Source organism: Gracilinanus agilis, chromosome 3, assembly GCF_016433145.1.
Source record: "Gracilinanus agilis isolate LMUSP501 chromosome 3, AgileGrace, whole genome shotgun sequence".
In the NCBI taxonomy this organism is placed as follows: domain Eukaryota; kingdom Metazoa; phylum Chordata; class Mammalia; order Didelphimorphia; family Didelphidae; genus Gracilinanus; species Gracilinanus agilis.
In genome coordinates, this window is record NC_058132.1 from 134,451,835 (window position 1) to 134,474,696 (window position 22,862).

The following is a 22,862-nucleotide window of genomic DNA, read 5'->3' on the forward strand; positions in this document are numbered from 1 at the left end:
TGGGGACCTACTAAACTTGGCACAGTCATGGTCACAACATCTGGCCTTTACCTTGTCACTGTATCTACTATTGTTGTCCCTGTTGTTATTATTGGTGTTACTATTGTATCTGGAATTGTAGTATGTATTCCTCCTGTTGTTATTATTTCTGTTTCCAAAGTTAATCTGGAACTTAAATCTACAATCCCATACCACGTGACCAATTTTTGAACATAGGAAACATCTCTTTCAATCCACTGAGCCACCCAGCTGCCCCCTTGGTAATTCTTTAATTCTCCTGGACCAGATAATGTCAAACTTTCCCACAACAACAGTACAACTCACCTTTCTACCCTCCAAGTAATAGATCTTGCACCAGTAGGAGTCATATCACAACCTCCTCAATCACATCCTGGCCCCAGGAGCTGTGCCTTCATACTTATGAAACTCCAGTGTTAGGGCCTAACTAATCCTGTTTTTATTCCTATGCAGGCTGGGCTTCAGTCTTTAGTCTTTCTTTATTAAGCTCCCTAGGGTACAGTCTACTATTGACTGACTAGAGGTAGTGTCCTTGTTTACATCAATGACATCATGGATCTTTGAAATGCTGAATAAGTATTATTACTTAGTTACTTCATACATGTGGATTTTTCTAACTGTAATAATAGCTAATACTTATACAATGTTTTAAGATGTCCAAAAAAAGTACTTTGTATATTCTTTTATTTGATTCTCAGGACAACTATAGGAAATAGATGTTTTTATTATCCCCTTTTACAGATTAGGAAAGTGAGACAGAGAGGTTAGGTGATTGTTCAAGGTCACACAGCTAGTAAATATCTGAAGTAGGGTTAGAACTCAGATACCTGACATCAAGCCCAGGGCTCTTGGCTACTGCTCCTTAGGCTGGCGATATGTCTCATCTTTCCAAAGACAGATACTGACTCATAATTTTCTCATTTCTACCATCTTCTCCATCCAAGAAATGTGTTAAGCAACAGTGAATCCACAAGCCAATACTTGTGGAATTGGACAACTCCTTGTTGTCAAGTATATCTATGTGCATATTATCAGGCCCCAGGCTGGTCTCTGTCCCAACAATGCTATCTATATCCTCCCAGCTCACGAAGGCAAATTAGATTGCTAGCAAAGGATGAGTATTTGAATGGCTACAATATAGATTTAAGTTACTCGGTGACGCAGCCCCCTCCCCCCCCCCCCCCCCCCACCATGGAGACTGCCATGGTGGGGCCTGGAGGAAGGCACCGGAATGGGCAGGAAAATGGGGTTGGCCAAGATGGGGATGGAAGCGAAATCCAGCTCGCCTGGAAGGAGACAGCTTGCCTGGGGCCCAATGGTGGAAAACCAGGTGGCAATTAGCACAGTGGCCATTGCCTAGTTCCTGTTTCAATCAAGGTAATAGGGAGCAGCTCCTGTCACAATCTCGTGATAAATGGAGAAGCTGGTGGACTGGAGGAGACTTAATTGAGAGAAGGAAGGTTTGGATGTGGTAGGAGGTGTGGAAGAACTGAGAAAAAACAAAGAGTAACAGCCCCCGGCCTTGGATGCCCTGCCTAGGGAGGGAGCTAGCAGGGCCATGGAGCGATTTGTTTGTTTCCCCTATAGCGTGTATCAGGGGTATGGAAACCCACTGGCTTTGAACAGGCCCGGCCACCCCAAGCAGAAGCAGCCCGGCCCCCCGGCTTTCCTGGTGGGCCCCGGGCAGGTGCCCGCCAACCCGGCCGACTACCTAGACAATTACAAGAGGGCGCAACTCAAGGCCATCTTGTCCCAGGTGAACCCCAACATGAGTCTACGGCTGTGCAAAGCGAATACCAAAGACATAGGGGTGCAGGTGAGTCCGCGGACCGATAAGTTCATCCAGTGCTCGCTTGGGCCGCGGACCCTGCGTAGCAGCTACGCCAGCGAAGGCAGCAGCAACGCTGGCCCCCCCACGAGGGGCTTCTATTCCCCGGTGCTTGGTCGAGGGCTCCTAATCCGCCTGGGCAAGCAAGAAGGCCAGGGCAAAGAGAAGGTGTCCTTCGGGGGGTTTGAGTCCAGCCCTCAGCCGCCCTCTTCACCTGAGTCAGAAGGGAACAGGGAGGCGGAGGAACAGCCACAGCTGTTGGCAGAGAAGTCCCTGGAGGAGGGGGCTGGATTGGCTGCTTCCCCGGAGCAAGAGACCCAGGATGGGGAGGTAGAGCATCAGGAGGGAACCACTCTCCTCAAGAAGCCCACTTTCCAGGTGAGCTCCTCGTGCTAATCTTCCACGCTCCCCTCTACAATTTTTTCTTTGCCACTGATTCCACCAGCTCCGTCCCCTCACAATTCCCAATGCTCTGTGAAAAACTCTGTGCAAACATCTCTTTTTTTTTTGAAAGAAGAAGAGAGAAGGTAATATGCATTTTAAAATTATTTAGTGAATGCACTTAATAGAAACCGGCTCTTTTCCCAGGAAGGTGACAGCACACCATTTTAACTTTCCGGGTCTCATTTTCCTTTTCTGTAAAATATGTGTGTGTGTGTGCTACATGACCTCTAAGATCTTTTAAATTTCTGAATCTATGATACTATAAATACCAATAAGACTAGTTTCAAGTTCAAGTCAGCCTTTGGCTTTAAATGCTTATGTGGAGAGGTCCCTAGAACAGTAGGGAGAGCTCTAGACCTGGAGCAGAGAGAGAAAACTTGAGTTTCCACCTTGCCCAATTGCAATACCCACTAGCTGTGTGATAGGGTAAGGGTCTGAGCCTACCCCTCTGGAAAAAGCCTTAATGGTTGTGTTTTAAGTGCTTGTGCTAGATAAGGTATGAAAGAGATTTTTTTCCCATGCATCTTGAGCCCCACCTCAACACTGAAGTAGTGTGACTATCTTAGGCTTTTAAATGTGACTATAGTACAAAGGACAACCAGTCCAGCTAATAACTAATTGAACCCAGTCAGTATTAGTGATGACCCACAGTTTCTTACCTCATGGTTTGAATGTCTGGACTCCAAAGCGTTTACAATTGAGACAGGTATTCTTAGTTATATGGTTCGGAATCGTCTCCTTTTAAGCCAGCAGCGTTACTGACTTTGCAAATGACTAGCATTTACCAATTTCTGAGATATAAATCCTCACATTGAAAAATTTAACAATCAGTGATGGAATACCATTGTGCTGTAAGAAATGGTGAGCAAGAGAACTTGAGAAAAACCTCGGAAGTCTTACATGCAAAGTGAAGTGAACAAAAAGAGGAGAACATTATATACAGCAACAGCCATATTGTAAGGATGTTTACTTGTGAAAGACTTGGCTGTTCTGCTCAAGACAACCACCGAAGACCTTTCCAAAGGATCCATGATGAAAGATGCTATCTACCTCTAGAGAAAACCAATGAACTCTGTGTATGTATTGAAGCATACTCTTTTTAAACTTTATTTTTTTGTTTTTGTGTATTTTTTTCAACATGACTGATATGGAAATATATTTTGCATGACTTAACATGTGTAATAATTGCTTGCTTTCTCAAGGAGTGAAGGAGGGGCAGGAGAGAGGGAGAGACTTTGGAACTCAAAGTTTAAAAAAATGAATGCTAAAAAATTTTAAACTTTTATTTTTTCAATTACACGTAGAAAGAATTTTTCTGGCATTTTGAAATTCATATTCTCTCCTTCCCCCTCCTTTCTCCAAGGCAATAGTCTGATAGAGGTTATACCAGTGCTTTCATGCAATACATATTTCCATATTCCCCACATTACAGATACAAAAAAAAAAAAAAACTCAAGAAGGAAATCAAGTGAAAGATAGCTTACTTTGATTTGCAGTCAGATTCTGACAATTCCTTCTTCTTTTTTTTTTTTTTAAACCCTCACCTTGCATCTTATACTTAGAGTCAACCAATACTATGTATTGGTTCCAATGCAGAAGAGTGGTGAGGGCTAGGCAGTGGGGTTAAGTGATTTGCACAGGTTCACACAGCTATGAAGTGTCTAAGGCCAGATTTCAACTTAGGACCTCCTGCTCTGGGCCTGGCTCTCAATCCATTGAGCCACCAAGCCGCTCCCTGACAATTCCTTCTTTGACTGTGGATAGCATTTTTTATCATGAGTCCCTTGGAGTTATCTTGGAACCTTGTTTTCCTGACAATAGTTTAGTTCTTTATTAAGATCATCAAACAATATTAGTTCTACTCACATCACTTTGCATCAATTCATATAAGTCTTTCCAGGTTTTTCTGAACCTATCCTGTTCATCATTTCTTATGACACAATAGTATTATTCTATTATAACCATATTCATAACAACTTGTTCAGTCATTTCCTAACTGATGGACAACCTTTCAGTTTCCACCTCAGTTTCTTTGCCACTACAAAAAGAATTGCTAAAAATATTTTAGTCCATGTAGGTCCTTTTTCCTTATCTCTGAGCTCTTTGGAATACAGACTCAGTAGTGGTATTGCTTGCTCAAAGGATATACTGGTTTTATGGCCCTTTCAGTGTGGTTCCATATTGCCCTCCAGAACAATTGTATTAATTCACAGATCCACCAACAGTATATTAGTGTCTCAATTTTCTCATATCCTCTCTAATATTTATAATTTTCCTTTTTGGTCATATTAGTCAATCTGATAGGTATGAAGTGATATCTCATCAGTAATGATTTGGAGCATTTTTTTCACATGATTATAGATAGTTTTAATTTCTTCCTCTGAGAACTGGCCTGTTCATAGCTTTTGACCATTTATCAATTGGGGAATGACTTGTGTTCTTATAAATTTGACTTGGTTCTCTACATATTTGAGAAATGAGACCTTTGACAGATTTTTTTTTTACAGGGATCCTTTGACAGATTTTTTGCTCTAAAATTTTTTTCTCAATTTATTTATTTATTGTTTCCCTTCTATTCTTGGTTGCATTTATACAAAAACCTTAATTTGATGTAATCAAAATTATCCATTTCATTTTTCTTTCTTTTTTTATGGCTTATTTGGTCAGAGATCTGACAGGTAAATTTTTCTTTGTTCCCCTAATTTGCTAATGATATCACCTTTTATTTCTAGATCAAGCATCCATTTTGACTTTGTCTTGTATGGTGGGAGATGTAGGTCAATGCCTACTTTTTGCCATATTGTTTCCAGTTTTCTCATACATTAAAAATGTAATGGGGGGTTTTGGGGGACCTAAGGGGAAAGTAAAAACAAGAATCATGTAACCATGGAAAATGTTTCTAAAATATTTTTAAAAAATGTAATTGGGAAATAAATAAAAGTACATTAAAAAAAGAAATTTTAACAATAAGCTCTAGCCTGATGAGGTATTAGATTAGGACTTTAAAGGAGAACTGCAGTGTTCAGAATAAATGGAAGTCATAGCCCCCTTATGGACTGTCCTGGCCAATGGCTAGTTCATTTTAGGAGAGATATAGATAAGTCAAAGCCTAGAAATGCAACTAGTAGGAGAATGATGAGGGATTTAGAATGGTTGAAGAAAATGAATGTTTATTTAGCCTGAAAAAGAGACTATTGGGAGAGAGAATGAGAACTAGTTTAAACTATATAAAGGATTAACATGTGGCAGAGATATGAAGCTTTTTTCTCTTGGCCACAGAGGCCAAACTGGTCCAATGGGTGGATATGGCAGGGAGGCAGATTTTTGTTCTTTCTATGAGGACAGACTTCTTGACAATTGTAGTTGTACCAAATTGGAATGAGGGCTGCCTTGGCTAAGTACTGAGTTCCCTAGCCATTGCAGATCTTCAGAGGAGAGGTTGGATGACTGTTGAAGGCTTTTGGAGAAGGAGTCATTTTTTCTGTTCTGTGTTACATGAACTGACCCCTGAAGTCCCTTCTAGTCTTAAGATTTTTTGGTATTCAAAGGCACCATGTAATGCTTATAGAAATATAGAATACCAGAGCTAAGGAGGCACCTTAAAGATCATTTAACTCAACTTTATTCAGTTACAGATGAGAAAATTGAAGCCCAGCAGCGAATAAAGTGTCATGTGATTGGTGTTTAGAATACTTAAAAGAATCCAGGACATTTTAGCAAACCCTAGAAAATCCTATTGCTTAGGAACAGAACCTAATGATAAAAAGTTGAGAGAACTTTAAATTTTGCAAGATTCTAAAAACTGAGGGAATATTTGTATCTTGTGGGCAGTCATGTGTTTTTTTCCCCTTACATTGCAGTTTTTGGAACAGAAATACGGCTACTTTCACTGTAAAGACTGCAAGACCAGGTGGGAGAGTGCTTATGTCTGGTGTATTTCTGGGAGTAATAAGGTAAGTGACAAGAATAAGTAGAAGAAACATTTTTCTTCTGGCTCCTAAGGGGAAAATATTTCTTGGTCTATTAATCCTAAGGACTAAAAGGGAGAAATGCATACAAGGTTGGTATCTTGACTCTCCATCCACATAGAAGCACTCTGAGAGCCAGGGATTAGGCACTTTCTTGTGCTGCTTTGAGTGTTACTTGATATGCCAAGGAAAGGTCATGCCTACTAAGGTCCAGGGACAGGCTAGAGAGTTGGGTTGAACTAATGAGTTCAAATTCAACAGGAATAATTATAAAGTCTTACAGTTAGATAAAAATAAAATCTGAACACAAATTTCACAAGTACAGAATAAAGGAGGCATGATTAAACTATAATTTGTCCCTAAAAGTTCTGTGTCTTTGAAAGGATTATAAACTCAACATTAGTCAGTAGTGTGATATAGCAGCCAAAAAAACCTAATGCATGTACAGGGACCTTTTCCAAGAATAAGGAGGTGTGGTAATGTGGACTAGGAGACAAAGAATCTGCTTCAGAGTCAGGTAGATCAGAGTCCAGGTCCCATCTATGACTTTAACTGGCTGTGTGGCAGTGGGCAAGTTAGTTGATTTATCTCAGTGTCCCAGACAATTCTTGAAGTCATCAAATTTGCTGAGCACCAGCATTGGGAGAGGGAATTCTTCTTTTGGAAATTTCTCTAGAGGAATTTCCCACACTAACAAAAGCAGTGGCTTAAACTTCAGAAAACAAAAAAACCCTCTTTTCTTGACCACGGTTAGATTGCTTCTGGAATACTGTGTTTGGTTTTGAACACCACAGTTTAGGTTTAGGAAGGAAATTGGTAAGCTAAAGGTTATGAAGAGGAAGGCAACCAGGATGGTTAGAGGCCTCAGGGCTGTTCTCTGTGATCTGTTGAGGAACAAAGGGCCCCTAGTCTAGAGATGACTCAGGGGAAATATCAGTTCTTAGGCCTAACATATGGAAGAGACCTGTTTCTGAATGGCCCCAGTGAGTCTGCTATTGGGAGAAACTTCCTAAAGGTTAGATTGTCCCAAAGTAGAATAGTTGGTTACTGGCCTGGCAATTTCCCTCTCATTGGAAGTATTCCCACAAATAGTGTCTGTCCTTTATCAAGCTGATGCTAATTATAATGATACTTAATCCTTTTAGAATTTAGCACCTGGGAATCCAGGTCAGTTGTGCTTTTCTGATTCCCTACAAAGACATCAAACTTAACTTTAAAAAGTGATCCCAAGATGCAGATAATATCACAGCTTATAAATTTGTTGTTTGTTTATCCCTTTTGTATGCAACCCCCCCCCAAAAAAAAAACAACAAACCAATAACAAACCCTTTACTCCTGTCTTGGAATCAATACTGTGTATTGGTTCCAAGGTAGATGAGCAGTAAGGAGGTTAATGACTTGCCCAAGGTCATATAGCTAGGAAGTATCTGAGGGCAGATTTGAACCCAGGACCTCTTGCCTCTGGGCCTGGCTCTCGGTCTACTGAACCACCAACCTGCCCCCTTAAATGCAAATTTAATCTCTATCCTAAATGTCCAAATGGGCGATTTGTGTCCAATCTATAGTAGAGCTTATTTTGGTATATTCAGCCACAGTTTGGCACACTGTATATTGACCCTGACAGAGCAGTGCCATTTTGGTCCTCTTCCAGTAAGAAGGATAACCACTAACCAAGTATTGGTCATTAGTGTACTCTCTCTATGTATATCAGGCCTCCCTCTCTTTCTCTAATAAATATGTATATACATTTATGCATATATATGCCAGTGGATAGTCTCATGTTGAATTTTATTAGCCTAACTTGATATTCTTTGTCTTTTCTGCCTCTGGTACAGTAGAAGAGGCATGGTCTCTGGAGTCAAAGGACCTGGATTCAAATCTTGCCTCTGATGCTTCAGTCCCTGTGACTTGGGCAAGTCACTGAATCTCACTGGAGCCTAAGTTTCCGTATCTACAAAATGAGGGGATTGGGCTAGATGTCCTGTGAAGTCTGAGATCCATGGTCCTTTGTTAGGCAAGATGGACTTTTTTTTGATTTTATGTCTAGAATCACTTTCTTAAGGAATCAAGAAATTTTCTCTTAGGCCACCAGATGGGGCAGTGAGAATGAACACCATTGTAATGGTGTTGCTCCAAATGCTGCTTTCCTGGCAGAAAGAAAAGGAAGAAGGCAAAGTGATTGTTCTGGGGCTTGTACAGACAGATCAGTAGGGATCTAATCCTGACCTTGAGATCTAGGTGCACACGAACACTAAATTAAAGTTTGCCTTCATTTTTGTCCTTTGTAGATAATATAATTGGGTCAGTTTTATCTGGATTAAGAACGGGGAAACTGGGATCTGTATACTTTATAAATGCCACATCTTTCTTCAGGTTTATTTTAAACAACTCTGTCGCAAGTGCCAAAAGAGCTTTAACCCTTACCGAGTGGAAGGGATCCAGTGCCAGGTAAGCCAGAATTTTGTTTACAAGGATCAGGAGACATTAAGATGTAATCATAAATTCACAGGACTAGAATTAAACCTGTCCCCCAAATGTGCAAAATACCCTGTTCAAACCATTTTAAAAGGTGTTTAAAATTTAAAAAAAGATCATTTAATCAGAGAAGATGATTTTATATAATATTTTTGATGACTGTCTCATGTTTGAACACTTCTAAAGAGTCTTGCCAGCTTAAGCCTCTCATTTTAAAGTGCCTTCCATTTCTCTTCTATACCAGGTTGAGCTAGCATAGAGTTGTTGGTAAACCACTGAAATGAACCAAAAAGCATTTGTCAGGTTCCTACTAGTGCTAGGCACTGTGCTTTACATATTGCTGTTTTTAGTATTTTCAGATTAAGTCCCAATTTCATTAAATCTTATTGCAGATAGAGTTGTCATCTTTTTGTGATTTCTTCCTCTAAATTCTGTTCTAGGTTGCCCACTTCTTTTTGACATGCGATTCTCAGAATTAGTTATAGCCCCAATACTTCTATGGGTCAAATTGGTGTTAAATGAAATAGGAATCCTGAAATCTTGTTCTTGTGTTCTGTGACTGTTTGTATAATCATGGTATCATGGCAGCTAAGTGGTGCAGTAGATAGAGCACTGGGCCTGGAGTCAGGAAGATCGGAGCTCAAATTCAACATCAAACACTTATCGGCTGGGTGACCATGAGCAAGTCACTTGATCTCTCTCAGACCCGATTTCCTCATCTGTAAAATGTGTAAAAAAATAGTAATAGCATCTACCTCCCAGGGTTGTGAGGAAGAGATGAAACAGTATTTGTGAAACACTTTGCAAACTTTAAAACACTATATAAATGCTAGCTGTTATCATCATAAAAAAAAGCAAAACTAAGTAACTAGGATCTCTAAAAAACTCAAGATCAAATTTGCCCCTCTTCACCTCCAAGTTTATTTCTTCTTGATATGGTTTCTCACAGAACATCTTTCCCACAAAAAGTATGGAATTTGAATACACAGATTTTGGCTCCATTTGACCTATAACCAATTATAGAAATAAAAGCTAGATGGAGATTAGATGTGGGAGAGGTATCACTGATGGTGCTTTGGGATCATTTTAGTTATTTTTTTTCTTCAACTGAAGGAAATGTTCTTTTTCCTTAAAGACTTGTTCAAAGTCTCGATGCTCCTGTCCTCAGAAGAAAAGACACATTGACTTAAAGAGGCCTCACCGACAGGAACTTTGTGGCCGATGCAAAGACAAGAGACTCTCCTGTGATAATATTTACAGCTTTAAGTACATTGTCTGAAGAGCAGTAGGACTGCCGGCAGGGTCCTGCAGTTCCTTTGGTTGTATTTTTGTCTCTTCTTTTGTAACTTGGCTTTGACCTGGCATTGGAAAATGGATTAGGCTTTTGTACTTTTTGTAAAAATTGTAACATGATGATTGAATAGTATAAATAGAATAAAACTGACTCATATAAAATTCATGGCAAAGGCATGTTCAGTGTGGTGATCATGGGGCACAATCAGTGAAGTACAAGATTATGGGGAATGTTATATCCATGATAGTGTTGAAAGCTACTGTTGATTGAGTTTATAGTCTTTGTACCCCAGTAAGGCAAGAAACAAATTTCCTTGCAATCTGGTATACTCTGGGTATGTACTATGGCATATATCTGCTTTTTTGGGCTGTTAGTAGAAGGTTGCCACATGGAAGGCAGGTTTTAAGACTTAATTGTGACAAGAGCAGCTACAGAAATATCTATTAGAAAAATGGATAATGGATCTCTGGATGAAGCTGAGAAGACTACGGTAAAGTTTAGCCACTCACCTTCTTATGGTCAGTCAAAATAGATTTAGCATAAAAGTGCCTCTATACTACATAATGAGGCTGGAGTAGAAAAATGAGCATGGAGGCTGCCCTTTCATTTGATGCACGTGCTCCATTCTAGTTTCTGCAAGTGGGACAATGTACTTAACCCTTTCAAAGGATGGAGCTTGGCTCATCTGATTAGCTAAAAATGTAGATCAACTTGCTCTAAACCCTTGACCAAGGCTATTTCTGAGTGACAGACTGCACTTACAGAGGAGAACATCCTACCCTTTGATTCTTAAGATTTATCAGGGGTTCTACGGGATAATATTGGCCTCTGCTTTCAACTAATATGACTAACCATTAAGCTGCTATTTAGCATCTCTTCAAGCTTTTGAATCCTGAATTTACTAAGGTTTCTTTTCTGTGGGGTTTAGCTTACACCAGGCACAATATGACAATATTAATTAGCCTTTTTAATGGGACAGGAGAAACTAAAAAGAGGACCATGGTGACTCCTGAGCTGTTGACAGATGAGGTCCTATTGGTGATGGTGATGATCTACCTTTGGGCCTCTAGTCTCTTGATATTCTAGTTTTTCTTCAGCTGAGAGGAAGGTTGGCATGACATCAAGGCAGACTCAGACAATCAATACCAAATGTTTAGCATTTCAGATTGTGTCCTTAGGCTTCCTAGTAAGTGGGTTCCAGGCTAGCATTTCTGCAAGAAGAAACCCTAACAAAGTTTTATGAGTAGGCAGAAAACAGTCAAACACAAATCATAAAACTATCTCGGGGAAAAAAATCCATCTTCATTTTGTTATTTTTTTTATAATTCTCCACCATTTAATTATATTTTATCTCTAATCAGTTCTGCCAAGGTCAGCTTCCTATTGAAGTGTATAATGAATTCTGAATTCAACCCTGAATTGCTCTTTCCTAGTTTGTCGCTGAGGGTGCCTGGCTAAAGAGAATATCTCAGTGGGTGAATTCATGAACTTCTTAAACTTTGCCTTAGCCCGCTGGAGGTGAGAACTTGAACAAAAGAGAAGCAATAGAATCCAGTGCTCTACAAGCAAAACACCTGCCTCCCTAGCTGACAAATGAATTTTTCTGGTGTCTTAGACCTTTTTTTGTTGACTTCTATAGTGTTCTACATTTCTTCTTTTTCTAAATGTTCCTCTAGGCTCTCCTTTGCCCTCTGTCCTTTCCTCTTTGTGCTCTAATTAAACTGTTCTTAGTGTCTTTATTTATTGTGTCTATATTCATGATTCCTAAATTTGCCATTCTAAGCTTTGAACTTAATTGGAAAGAGCATGGTAGAATATAAAGAACCTTAGCTTCTAGAGACAGAAGATTTGGGTCTTAGACTTGGACTTTAGACTTGGATTTAAGAGGTTACTGAGAAGCACACTGGCTAGAACCTTGTGTTTGGAGTCAGGAAGATCTGAGTTCAAATCCTACCCTACTAATTAGCTTTGTGATCCTGGACAATTCACTTAACCTCTGTTTCCTCAGTTGTAAAATGGGGATAACAAGAGTACCTTACCCCTCAAGGTTGTTGTGAAGATCAGTGAAATATCTGTAAAGTGCTTAATGCAGTGCCTGGTAAAAATGCTTTTTTCCCTTTCTGCCTCCCTACCTGGACTTTAATGATCTAGTTCATTTCATTTCCCACAGGCTTTACTCCTTTGGATTTCTCCATCATGGCCCATGCCAGTACCTCTCTCCACCTCCCATCCCACACAAGCTTCCTTTTTTGTGTTGTCTTTCCCATTAGAGCAAAAGCTCCTTGAGTGCAGGGACCGTCCTTTTTTTTTTTTTTAAAACCATTACCTTCTATCTTAGAATCAATACTTTATGGTTCCAAGGCAGAAGAGAGACAAAGGCTATGTAATGGGTGTTAAGTGACTTGCCTAGGGTCACGGAACTAGGAAGTAATTGAGGTAAGATTTGAACCCAGTACCTCTCATCTCTAGGCCTGACTTGATCCACTGAGCCCCATATAGTTTCTCCAAAAACTGTTATTCTTTTTCATATTTGTATGCTTAGAACTTAGCGCAATGCTTGCTGTGGTAGCATAGTAGGAACTTTATAAATGTTCATTGCCTATTCTCTCATTTCCTTGCTCCCATCTCTGATATCTTGTATACTCCTTTGATGTCATGTTCATTGTCACTTCTGTTGCTTCTGGTCATATTCTCATTGCAACCCATCTTTCAAATCCCATTTCAAATCTCATTCTTTTATGAAATCATCCTTGACTCACGTAAGCCCTAACTGATTTTTCTTCTCCAGTGGATGAACTCCTATAGTAATTTCAGCATGGTATATAATTTTATAGTAATTTCAGCATGGTATATAATTTAGCACTTTAATACTACTTTTTGTTGTCATCTTATCTCTCCTCCTGGATTGTAGAGTGGGGATGACTTGGAATCCTGATTTGGAAGCTACTGCAAAGGTCATTTAGAACTGAAAAGTTCAAAGATTTTTCTTCTCTCAGTGTTTTCTGTGCTACCTCAGAGTCCTCCTAAGCTAGAGAAGAGTATTTTTTGTTAGAGGAAAGCCTAAAGTTTATGTGAGTTTGCTAAAGGAAAGTGAAAGATGCATCTGATCCTCCTGTTTCCCTTGGTCTTCATACTTGGTACCTAAGGTTCACTCATTAAGATGCCTCAGGGGAATAGTCTGAAAGTGAAAGAAGTATCATCCCAAGGGGGAAAAGGATATTTTTTTTTCTTTACCACTCTTACAACTTGTGAAAAACTTTTGTGCCTCTGAAGTTTTGGGAAGTTGGTATTATTGTCCCATCTCGCCTCCCACCTCAAGTCTCTGGGGAGCATGATTTCTGTTAGTCAAACTTCCAGTAGATTCATTTATAAGCCAGAATGCCAAGTCGTCAATTTGCTAGATAGTTTATCTTTCAAATTCAAAGGTCCACTTAAGGAACCTATATATGATACATATAGTTCAGGAATATAGGAAGGTATTATAGTTGTGGTTTTGCTCTTGAAACAAGCTAGGTTGCTGCTCCTTCTTGCAGAAGGATAAATTTGGCCAAAGATAAATGTCTTCATTAATCAGCATTAAAATACATTGCTACCACATGCCTTTTTATCTTTTAGTTCAACGGACGTACAGAACAAAATGTCAACCCGAGTTACTTCACAAAACCTGCAAGTGTATTTACAGAGTGAATAAGTTACATAGATCACATCTGAATAAAAGTGTTTCTGATGTGCAACAGGTTTACACGCCCACATTTTAACACTGGACAGCATTAATTGTGAGGGGGGAACTTATAAGAATGGGTTTATATATATATATATTACAAATAAAATATCATCTAAGAAACTTTAAGTGAGGACTTGCACTTCAACTTGATAGTTCTATATTCTGTTATCCAAGTGGACATTAAATTAAAATATGCATGCGTGACAGGTTAGGCGATATAGACTGTTAATGTGTATGAATTTAACTTTGTTCTACAAAATGTCAAAGTTAATTCAAATTAACAACCATCTTTTTTTTTTTCATTTGTAGTATAAATATGTTCATAAAAGCAACCCTCTAGGAAAAAGCAGCCAAGATCCTTAAAAAAAAAATCTACCTATACCATTTCTGGTATTTGGGTCCTAATAACAGACCTCCGCAAAGCAATCCAGTACCTTCAGAGACAGTAGCCTAGCAACATTTAAGAAATGTACTTCATAGCAGCTCATTTTAGATACAGTAATCGTATTCAAATTACAGTGTATGTTAAATTGTAGTCCATTTACAGTTTGTTTTCATATACACAGGCGCTCAGCTTTTGACCAACTGACTCTGTTTCCAGTGGCCAGCTTCATCTTGCCTGCCCCTTTTTCCTTCTCCTCCCCTCAGAAAAGGAAAAAAAAAAAAAAAAGAAAAATATAGGGAAATAATGTACAAGTTTAAGGATACAAAAAAAAATTAGTAAGGAAACATTGCACTTTTGCCAATCTAAAACAAGTTTCTAGAAAGGAAGGTATTGTTCAGTGTCGTCGGCTTTGGTATGCAATGGAAGTCACCTCCTTCAGTAGTGAATTGTGGTTGCTCAGTGAAATGCTAACGTGTTTGTGCCACACAGCGCAGAGACTTGAGATGGTCCGGCGTGTTCTAGGCTACCTTTGTCCTGACAGTATTGCTACACATTGGAAGTTCCGCCCACCTCTTTGTAGAAAAAGTCCTACAGGTAACAAGAGGGAGGACAGCCTGACCAAGTCTTCTGAAGACCGAAAAGACACTGGATGACATCACTCCAGCATGGCAGCACTCCCAGCTTGGAACCAATGGAGGACGGAAGACTCCTGTCAGAGACTTGTGCCTGAAACACTGGAATCTGGGAGAAAAGTTGTGAGGACTCGGTAGCTCTGAGCCCTTCGAATCATGTCCCGGATCTCGATGTTGAGCTCCATCAGCTTGGTGCAGATTTCTGTAAGGCTCTGATTGGATCCCACTAGTGCATAAGTACCAGTTTGTCCCAGTGTTTGATGTCGGAAGTAAATGTTCAGTAGTGTCTGAACCTCATCATCAGAGCTGCTCCCAAAGATGTCATTGGGCCACAAACTCCTGCAGGGAGAGAGAAGTACAGTATGTGTTTCCTCAACATTGCTTGCAAATTTTGGAGGGATTGAATCATAGTATGCATTCATTCATGTTTTTGGTAAAAGATTATTGCTGACTGACAGTAAAAATTCTCCTTTGGACCCAGTTAGGTACAGAGGTTTAATCACTGTGTCCATACTGCATATTGAACATAATATTATAAAATATTGGGAGGTGGAAAAAGAAAATTAAACATTAATTTTCAAAGAATCATAAAATCTCAGAGTTGGCAGGGATATCAGAAGTCATTTAGTCCAATCTGTAACTGAATTACAAGGCATGTGTTTTCAATCATTTCACTATTTTAGTTGTGTCATATAAAAAAGATGAGTTTATTCAGTGACCAACAAAATCATCAAGATAGATTTCTAAAGATCAAGGTCTGTTTACTTTTCTTTCCTCTCTCTCTTTTTCTGGCTGTGAGACCTAGCGGTAAGAGAGCTGGGGTTGTATTTAGACTAGACTCGGTCACTTCTAAACTGAGTGACCCTAAATAATCCACTGCCCCTCACAGAATCATATATTGAGAGCTAGAAGGGACCTTCAAGGACATCAAATGTAACCCCTTCAGTTTACAGAGGAAGAAACTTGAGATCCAGAGAGGTAAAGTAGTTTCTTTGCTCAGGTTAACATAAGTCGGTGTCTAATGTGGGATCTGAATTACAGGTCTTTTCTACTCCATCCAATTCCAGCCCTCTTCGTACTTTTCCATGCTGCTTGCCTGGGTCCCAGATTCCCTTTACACAAAACGGTTCTGTTTTTGCCAGGGCAATGGTAAAGTTCCCTATAGCAAATGGATTTAATTCCCAAGTGTTTCCTTAGAAACACCAATGTGAGGACTCGGGTACACAGAACAACTGCATGTACATCCTACACATAAGAGATTGCACAGGTGGGAAGACTCACCTGCATTCCCGGATTTGCCGTAATGCTTTTCCAAGTTCATTGTTCTTCAGGCATTCTAGCATGGATTGAATGGCTGCTTCTGTGGAACTGAAAGTAGGCTCAGGCCAGGAGGACTCTATGTAGAGGGGATCCATTGCAATGGCAGCTGTTGCATCCTTCAGGTTTTTCTTTAAGTCACTGAGTTCTCTGGACATATTCAATAGCTGTGAAAGAAAAAGAATAGAGGCCACAATAGGTGCAGACTGGACATTTACATCTTGGGACAAAGATTTACTTTTACATTTGTGTTCCTTGTATATATAGTTGAGCAAAATGAATCTCAGTGACCCCAAAGTGACAAGTGACATTGTACAGTACACAGTGTGTGTATATGTATAGAGGTGGCCATGTTTTATTGTGTGCTGTGTCAGCAGAGAAGTACTTTCTCATTTATCATATATCACCTCCTTAAAACTTTATTGTCACTTTCTCCATTTTCATATTGACTTCCCAAGAGGTAGAAGCATATCTGGAAGACTTATGCTTCTCTTCTTTATCACTATTCTACATCACAAAAGAGAGATTTATAATATTTCTATAGGAGATGAAGCAAATAGGGAAAGTCTCAAATTGGGATTGCGTTTTAGATGTCTCACAGGGTTTTTTTCTCCTAAATGGGAGAGACTCAATTCTCTGGCTCTTGGGGAGATACTAACCAAGACAAAAGAACCTTTGCTTCTTTTTAGTAATGAAAAAGTGTAATAGGACAAGAAGACCTCTTTTTAATTAGAATTTGAGAGTATTCCAGAAAAAGAGACTTGTGAAAATAAGTGTTTTTTTTTTAAAAAAAAAATAACAATTTAAGATGATTGTGGCTATTTCTATAAAGGAAAGTTCATCATTCTGGCAAAATTTACTATCTTTTATCTTTCAAGCTTAATAACATTTTCCTCATTCACTTGGATAATTTGGTCCTGTCTGTTAAAAAATATTGTCAGAAGAGACTTTTACATGTTCTTTAAAAATCTATTTACTGATACATTTAACAGATTCTTTTAAATTAAGATTCAAAAGTATTCTGCTTCTCTATAGTTTCCTTTTTGAAATTGGAAAAGCAATATTTTCCCTTACTAAATACTAGTTGCCTTCCTATTACAGTAAAATAAAATTTAAAAGAAACTGAATTGTTCTTTTTACTATATAAAATTTAGCATTGATTTGGGGCATTTCCTTCAGTTTCTGGGTAAAGACTCAATCCTGTTCCATAATCAGAAAAACCAAATGCTAGGGAGAAGAACAAATCTTAGCTTGTCCTATTTAGGAGAGAAAAAAGTAATATCACTTTCCTTTATATTGGATCATTGGAAAGTCAACTGAGAAAAGCCAAAGTTTATAAGATTGAATATGTTCTATATAAACTATCTTGCAGAGAATGACCAAACAGGGAAGGGAATAGAGTGCATTTTTTAATTGAATGAAACTGTTCAGTTTTGTACAAAACATTAAATTTTATTCATTCCTTTCAATAATTTTTGGATAATTGGTATATAACCATAGTTCATTGCTCTAATGATCTAACTTTTAGATGATTTCTAGAAGTTCACTTTGGAGGCAGTAACACCATCATTTTCCCAAGTCAGTGATAGGCTGAGCTCACCCACCAGGTGAAAGAGTATCCTCTCTTTCTCTTTTCGGTCCTGAAGGGCCACAAAGGTTAGAAGGAATCTTCATTTCTCTGACAGTGCTGGCCTCATTAAAGGTAATATTTTCAAATTTATAATAATCTGAATTTTTACTATTTAAAATGTTTAAAATTTTTACTCTTTAAAATCATAATTCCATAGTCTGGAATTCAATGTAAATTGTTCCTAAGTGAGGGGGCAGGGATCTTTAAAAGCTGACTAAGCAAACATATATGTCGCCTTTTTGTCTCATTAAGGGAATGATATTTTCTTTGTTCTCCTATTAAATTTATCAAAGCTTGAGAGTGATTAACCCTTTCTTAGGATTAAGAAGAGCAATAGTATTGTCTCCCCTTAGATGAACAATGCCATCATGTTCTGTTCATAATATGTCCTTCTAAAACCTGTTAATGACTCTCCAAATGCCTACAAAGAAAAAGGTACACAAGAACCTTTTCTTATGAGGACAGAAACAAATGAAGGATTTATTTTAGCATACTGAGTTTGAGGGAAATAATTACGTGTGAATGAATGAAATCTCATAGTGTCACGGGGACAGGGTGATGATGGGAAGGAGGGACACAAAAAAGAGTTGATCACTTGAATGAAAAGATTGAGTTGGACTTACCTCTGGCATGGAACTAACTTCATGCACCTGGCCAATGAGTTTACAGTAGGATTGAAAAAGCAACAGCAGCTGGAAATGTAGTTTATATAATCTCTGACACAGTTCCAATTGCTAAAGAGAGAATTTACAGGGGAAGATGTTATTATTTAAGTACAGGTTGTTTTTTTTTCCCTTTCTGGAATTAGTTTTATATAACAAGTGAAATCTATGGGATCATAAATTTCTAGCTTTTTAAAAAATGAATTATAATTAGCCATTTCAATTCAAAATGAAATTAAAACAAAGATTCAATCAATGAATGGAATACCTATGTAGAGTTTAACATTGTGAACAAGAATAAGGTAACTCTTGGGATAACAATGGTCCCCTGAGGAACGTCTAGTAAAAAGGAACATGGAGTTCTATCCTGTTTGCCAAAAAAATGCCTAAAACTTATAGCTTCACAATGATCAGAATTTTATATTATCCTAATCTGTTTTTTAAACTTAAAAATACTTTTAATAGAAGTGTATTTTGAAAGGGAAAAAACATTGAGCTGCTCTGGGTAGGTGACTTTAGCATTAAATTACATAAACAGAATCCCAGGCTAGCTAGCCTCACTAAATTATTTAAAACTACTAGTAAGGACAGAGCACACAAAGACAATAAAAAACACATTTTTATAAAGATCACACACATTTTATAGTCAATAAAAATGTTTTCAAAAGAGCAAAAGTAGGTTTATGGAGGGAAGACAGACACAATAATAGTCAAAGGGAGTGTTTTTTAAAAATGCTTTATAGGAAGAAGACAAATACTGTGTATTGGTTCCAAGGCAGAAGAGTGGTAAGGGCTAGGCAATGGGGATGAAGTGACTTGCCCAGGGTCACACAGCTAGGAAGTGTCTGAGGCCAGATTTGAAACCAGGACTTTCTCTCTCTAGGCTTGGCTCTCTACCCGCTGGGTTCCCGCAGCTGTCCCCTGACAAAGTTTTTTATATGGAAAGTAAATTTTGAAGTAATTGCAGGAATTTGCCACTGAGCTCCACTGAAATGGATAACTGGAATTAAAAAAATTTTTTTCTTTGAAATCAGAATAACTAACATATGTCTTTTAGGGAAAAGGAGTCAATACCTTTTACACTTAAGAGAATTATGCCATTAAGTCTCTCTTTGAATTTGTTCTTTAAAAAAAAAATAGTTATTTCCTTTAAAACCTGGCAGTGATACTTCAAGTATTGGTCTGCTGAGTAAACTTGATTGGAAAGATTACTCAAAGTGATGGGAGTTACCTCCCAGAAATTGGTATTTGGTATGCAGTAGCACTTAATAATTGTTTTTTGAATTGAATTTGAATTGACACACATATGGCAAGTGGATTCGAACTGTGGTAATCAAAACCACCCAATGTTTACCTTTACTTAATCAGGATTAAATAAAAACAGTGTAGGACATTTCATTTTTTTTTTTTTTTTTTGCTCCAGATGCTAACATATCCCAAAGGAGGGAGAATTATGGACCCAGTTACTAGAATTGAGCTCTTTGTTTACATATAAGCTACTGCATTTCCTCTTCCCCCCAAATCAGTCTGATAAGATTTAAAATAAAGACTGGGGAAGAAAATGTGCTCACTATTGTGATTATTAAATAACACAATCTTAGCTCATTTAAAAACTGAGTAATATGTCATAAAGCTATAGATATATATCTGAGCTGAATGAAGTTGGATTACTTTTTTGATTTAGGAAAGAAAATATGATTCAATTGACCTCTGTGGAGTGGCTAGTGTCACTAGCCCAAACTGGAGTTGTCATTGTTTAAAGCAAAGGTGTCAAACCATAGGCTGCTTAAAACACTCCCAGTGCTGCTGAACCAGATGTGGGAAATATTTAACAAAATAACCGAAAGCATAATAAAACACAGATAATATTAATATGTTGTTTTCTAAGTCAATATGCAGCCTGCAATGATCCTTATGTATAGTTTGGTGGTCCCTGTTTTTGAGTTTGACACCACTGGTTTAAAAAGTACATTCTTTTAGCATCCTTCAACAAACTTTTCTTTATAGAAAACTTTTAACAGCTGATTTATAAAGGAATGAATTTTATTTGGTATAATTTTAAAATTTCATTCTATTTAGTAGAATTTTAAAACGTATTTGTAATCCTTATTCTGGGTTTTGGTTTTATATGATTATTCACTTACAAAAATGAATAATATGAAAATATGTTTTGCATGATAATACATTTGTAACTCAGATTGAATTGCTTGCTAGCTCTGGGATGGGGGAGGGAGACAATTTGGATCATATAACTTAGGAAAACTTATGTGAAAATTTGTTATTATGTGTAATTGGTAACAAAAAACTAATTAAAAAATAAAATCCTATTTAGCAGAATCTTTAAAATGATTCTGTGAAATAGAAAAAAAAGCTTAATGGCCTTCTATAATTCAGCAGAGACAGCTTTGCAATTTAACTCAGTGTAAAACCTTAATTAGGACTTGTGAGGTGCACAAGCTTCAAATAATGTTATTACACATACATATATTATACATTTACATGTAATATGTATTTATTCTAAATGACTCCCGGACAATATCAAAATTCATAGCAACTTAGGGTGTCATCTTTGCATGGAAAACAACTCAGAATGCTACTCATAAATGGAAAGTTTCTAATAATTGATGAAATCAAATAAACAGAAATTGAAAAGGGACAACATGCTAAGAGATATAACAGTAACAGTAAAATCAGGGTTCGTTCAGGGTCCATAGTTTAATGGACAAAGAGTATGAAAGAACTTTTGACTTACTGCAAGAGATTCCATTTGCTACCCAGCAAGCATGGCACAGGAAAAAAAGGAAAGGAAAGAAAGTAGAGGGTCAGTGTAATGCATGCAACAGAAAGCTCAGCCCTCTTTAAGAACATCACTGTCAGCAGTATTAGCACGGCTTGCCTCGATTTTGTCAATGGCAGCTAGTGTTCCACTCCCACAACATGCAATGCATTCCAGTTAAACACAAGCTCTACACACAGTGGTGAGCGCCATTGGCCAAAATAACAGAACCTGCGTTTAGTAGGTTTGAAGTTTAGTTTGCTAAGATTTTGGCAGCCAGGTGATAAAAAGTCAAGCTTCTAATGCCTGAAGGACCTAGGTATTTAAGCCAGAATGACTGCTTCTTGACTATGAGATGATCTGGTGATATAATAGTGGTTTTTTTTTTTTTTTGACCCTTACCTTCTTTCTTAATAATGACTTTAAGACAGCAGGGCAAAGGCTAGGCAATGGAGGTTAAGTGACTTGCCCAGGGTCACACAGCTAGGAAGTGTCTGAGGTCAGATTTGAACCATGGTCTTTCCTACTCCAGGTCTAGCACTCTATCTGCTGATCCACCTAACTGCCCCAATATAATACAGTTCTCAGAATATCAACTGAGTAATTTTTAAAGACATTTACGGAACTGGAGCATAAAACAAAAATTGCAGGGGGCTCAAGTCTGCGTCTTTAATATGCTCTTTGAAATCTTACACACTCTGGAAATTTGACAAATATTTATTGATAATATAAATACAAATGCCATCAATATCCAATTATCATTTTCATTACAAAATCAGATTCCTTTGTACTTGGAAAATGTATAGTAGCAGTATCATTCAAAGAGATTGTGGTGGTATTTGCTTCCTCAAAAAGAGTGAAGTACATTTGAGCAATTTTTTCATACTTTATTTTTAAAAAAAATTGTCTTATTATTATGAACCTAATAAGCATTCACACACTTTATTTTTACAATTAAGCTTAATAAAGTGGATAATTTACCAAAAAAACCCATAATGGCTATCTTACATCAAAAGGAATTAATAACTGATTTTTTAACCTGGTCACTTTTAACTATAGGAAGATGAAAACTTGAGAAGGGTAAGAAAATAAAAATAGATCCAAGGACAATAATTTTTGGTTTCCTTAAGACATAATCAGAACTGGCTTAAGGAAGATCCGGTCCATGAGAATCTGAGACCATAAACTGACTTGGAATTATTTTCTGAATTCATTTGCCCATTCCTACTCCTAAACCAATATATACCTTGTTCTGAATGACCAAAACATTTACAGGTCAGTCTAGCTGAAGGTTCGCTGACCCACAATTACAAGAAGTCATATCTTCATGCTCACAATATTATCAGTTTAAAATTTATAAAAATTACATCTACATCGGGCTGTGCTTCAGTGTAGAGTTTAGTGTCCTTGAACTTATTATTATTATTATTATTATTATTATTATTATTATTTTCCAGATATGGCTAGACCTGTGATTTCATCAGTGTGGGGAGCTTCCAGAGTGGAACCTCCCTTCATTGATGCAAATAAGCAATCAGTCTATTATTTGTATCTGAGAGAGTGGTAGGTCAGTAGTGTCAAACTCAAAGAGAAATGGATCTCTGCTGGCCCTATACTAACTTAGAACACCATAGATTATCATTATCTATGCTGTACTACATTTTAATTGATTATATTAAACATTTCCCAATTACATTTTAATCTGTTTT

The 22,862-nt window shown here is 37.8% G+C and overlaps 2 protein-coding genes across 2 annotated transcripts in view; one reads left to right on the forward strand and one right to left on the reverse strand.

The window, feature by feature from the left end:
- The first annotated feature begins 1,546 nt into the window (after positions 1-1,546).
- Positions 1,547-10,743, forward strand: ZAR1L (zygote arrest 1 like). Its single transcript, XM_044666099.1, has 4 exons — positions 1,547-2,224; positions 6,151-6,243; positions 8,632-8,706; positions 9,869-10,743. The coding sequence occupies exons 1-4, from the start codon at positions 1,577-1,579 to the stop codon at positions 10,010-10,012; spliced, it is 960 nt and encodes a 319-aa protein (XP_044522034.1). The 5' UTR covers positions 1,547-1,576; the 3' UTR covers positions 10,013-10,743.
- Positions 10,744-13,677: 2,934 nt separating this feature from the next.
- FRY (FRY microtubule binding protein) overlaps positions 13,678-22,862 on the reverse strand; it is a 322,040-nt gene continuing 312,855 nt past the window's right edge. The window contains exons 59-61 of the mRNA XM_044668276.1: positions 18,339-18,449; positions 16,050-16,252; positions 13,678-15,107 (exon numbers count right to left, since the gene is read on the reverse strand). Coding sequence (XP_044524211.1) covers positions 14,849-15,107; positions 16,050-16,252; positions 18,339-18,449 — 573 coding nt within the window. The 3' untranslated portion in view covers positions 13,678-14,848. The remainder of the gene's footprint in view (positions 15,108-16,049; positions 16,253-18,338; positions 18,450-22,862) is intronic.

What these genes read in the sequence shown, in the direction of transcription:
- ZAR1L (XM_044666099.1), top strand. Translation starts at nt 1,577, where the DNA reads ATGGAGCGATTTGTTTGTTTCCCCTATAGCGTGTATCAGGGGTATGGA. An exon ending in TCAAGAAGCCCACTTTCCAG is followed by an intron (nt 2,225 to 6,150) that starts GTGAGCTCCTCG and finishes CTTACATTGCAG; the next exon opens with TTTTTGGAACAGAAATACGG. An exon ending in GTATTTCTGGGAGTAATAAG is followed by an intron (nt 6,244 to 8,631) that starts GTAAGTGACAAG and finishes ATCTTTCTTCAG; the next exon opens with GTTTATTTTAAACAACTCTG.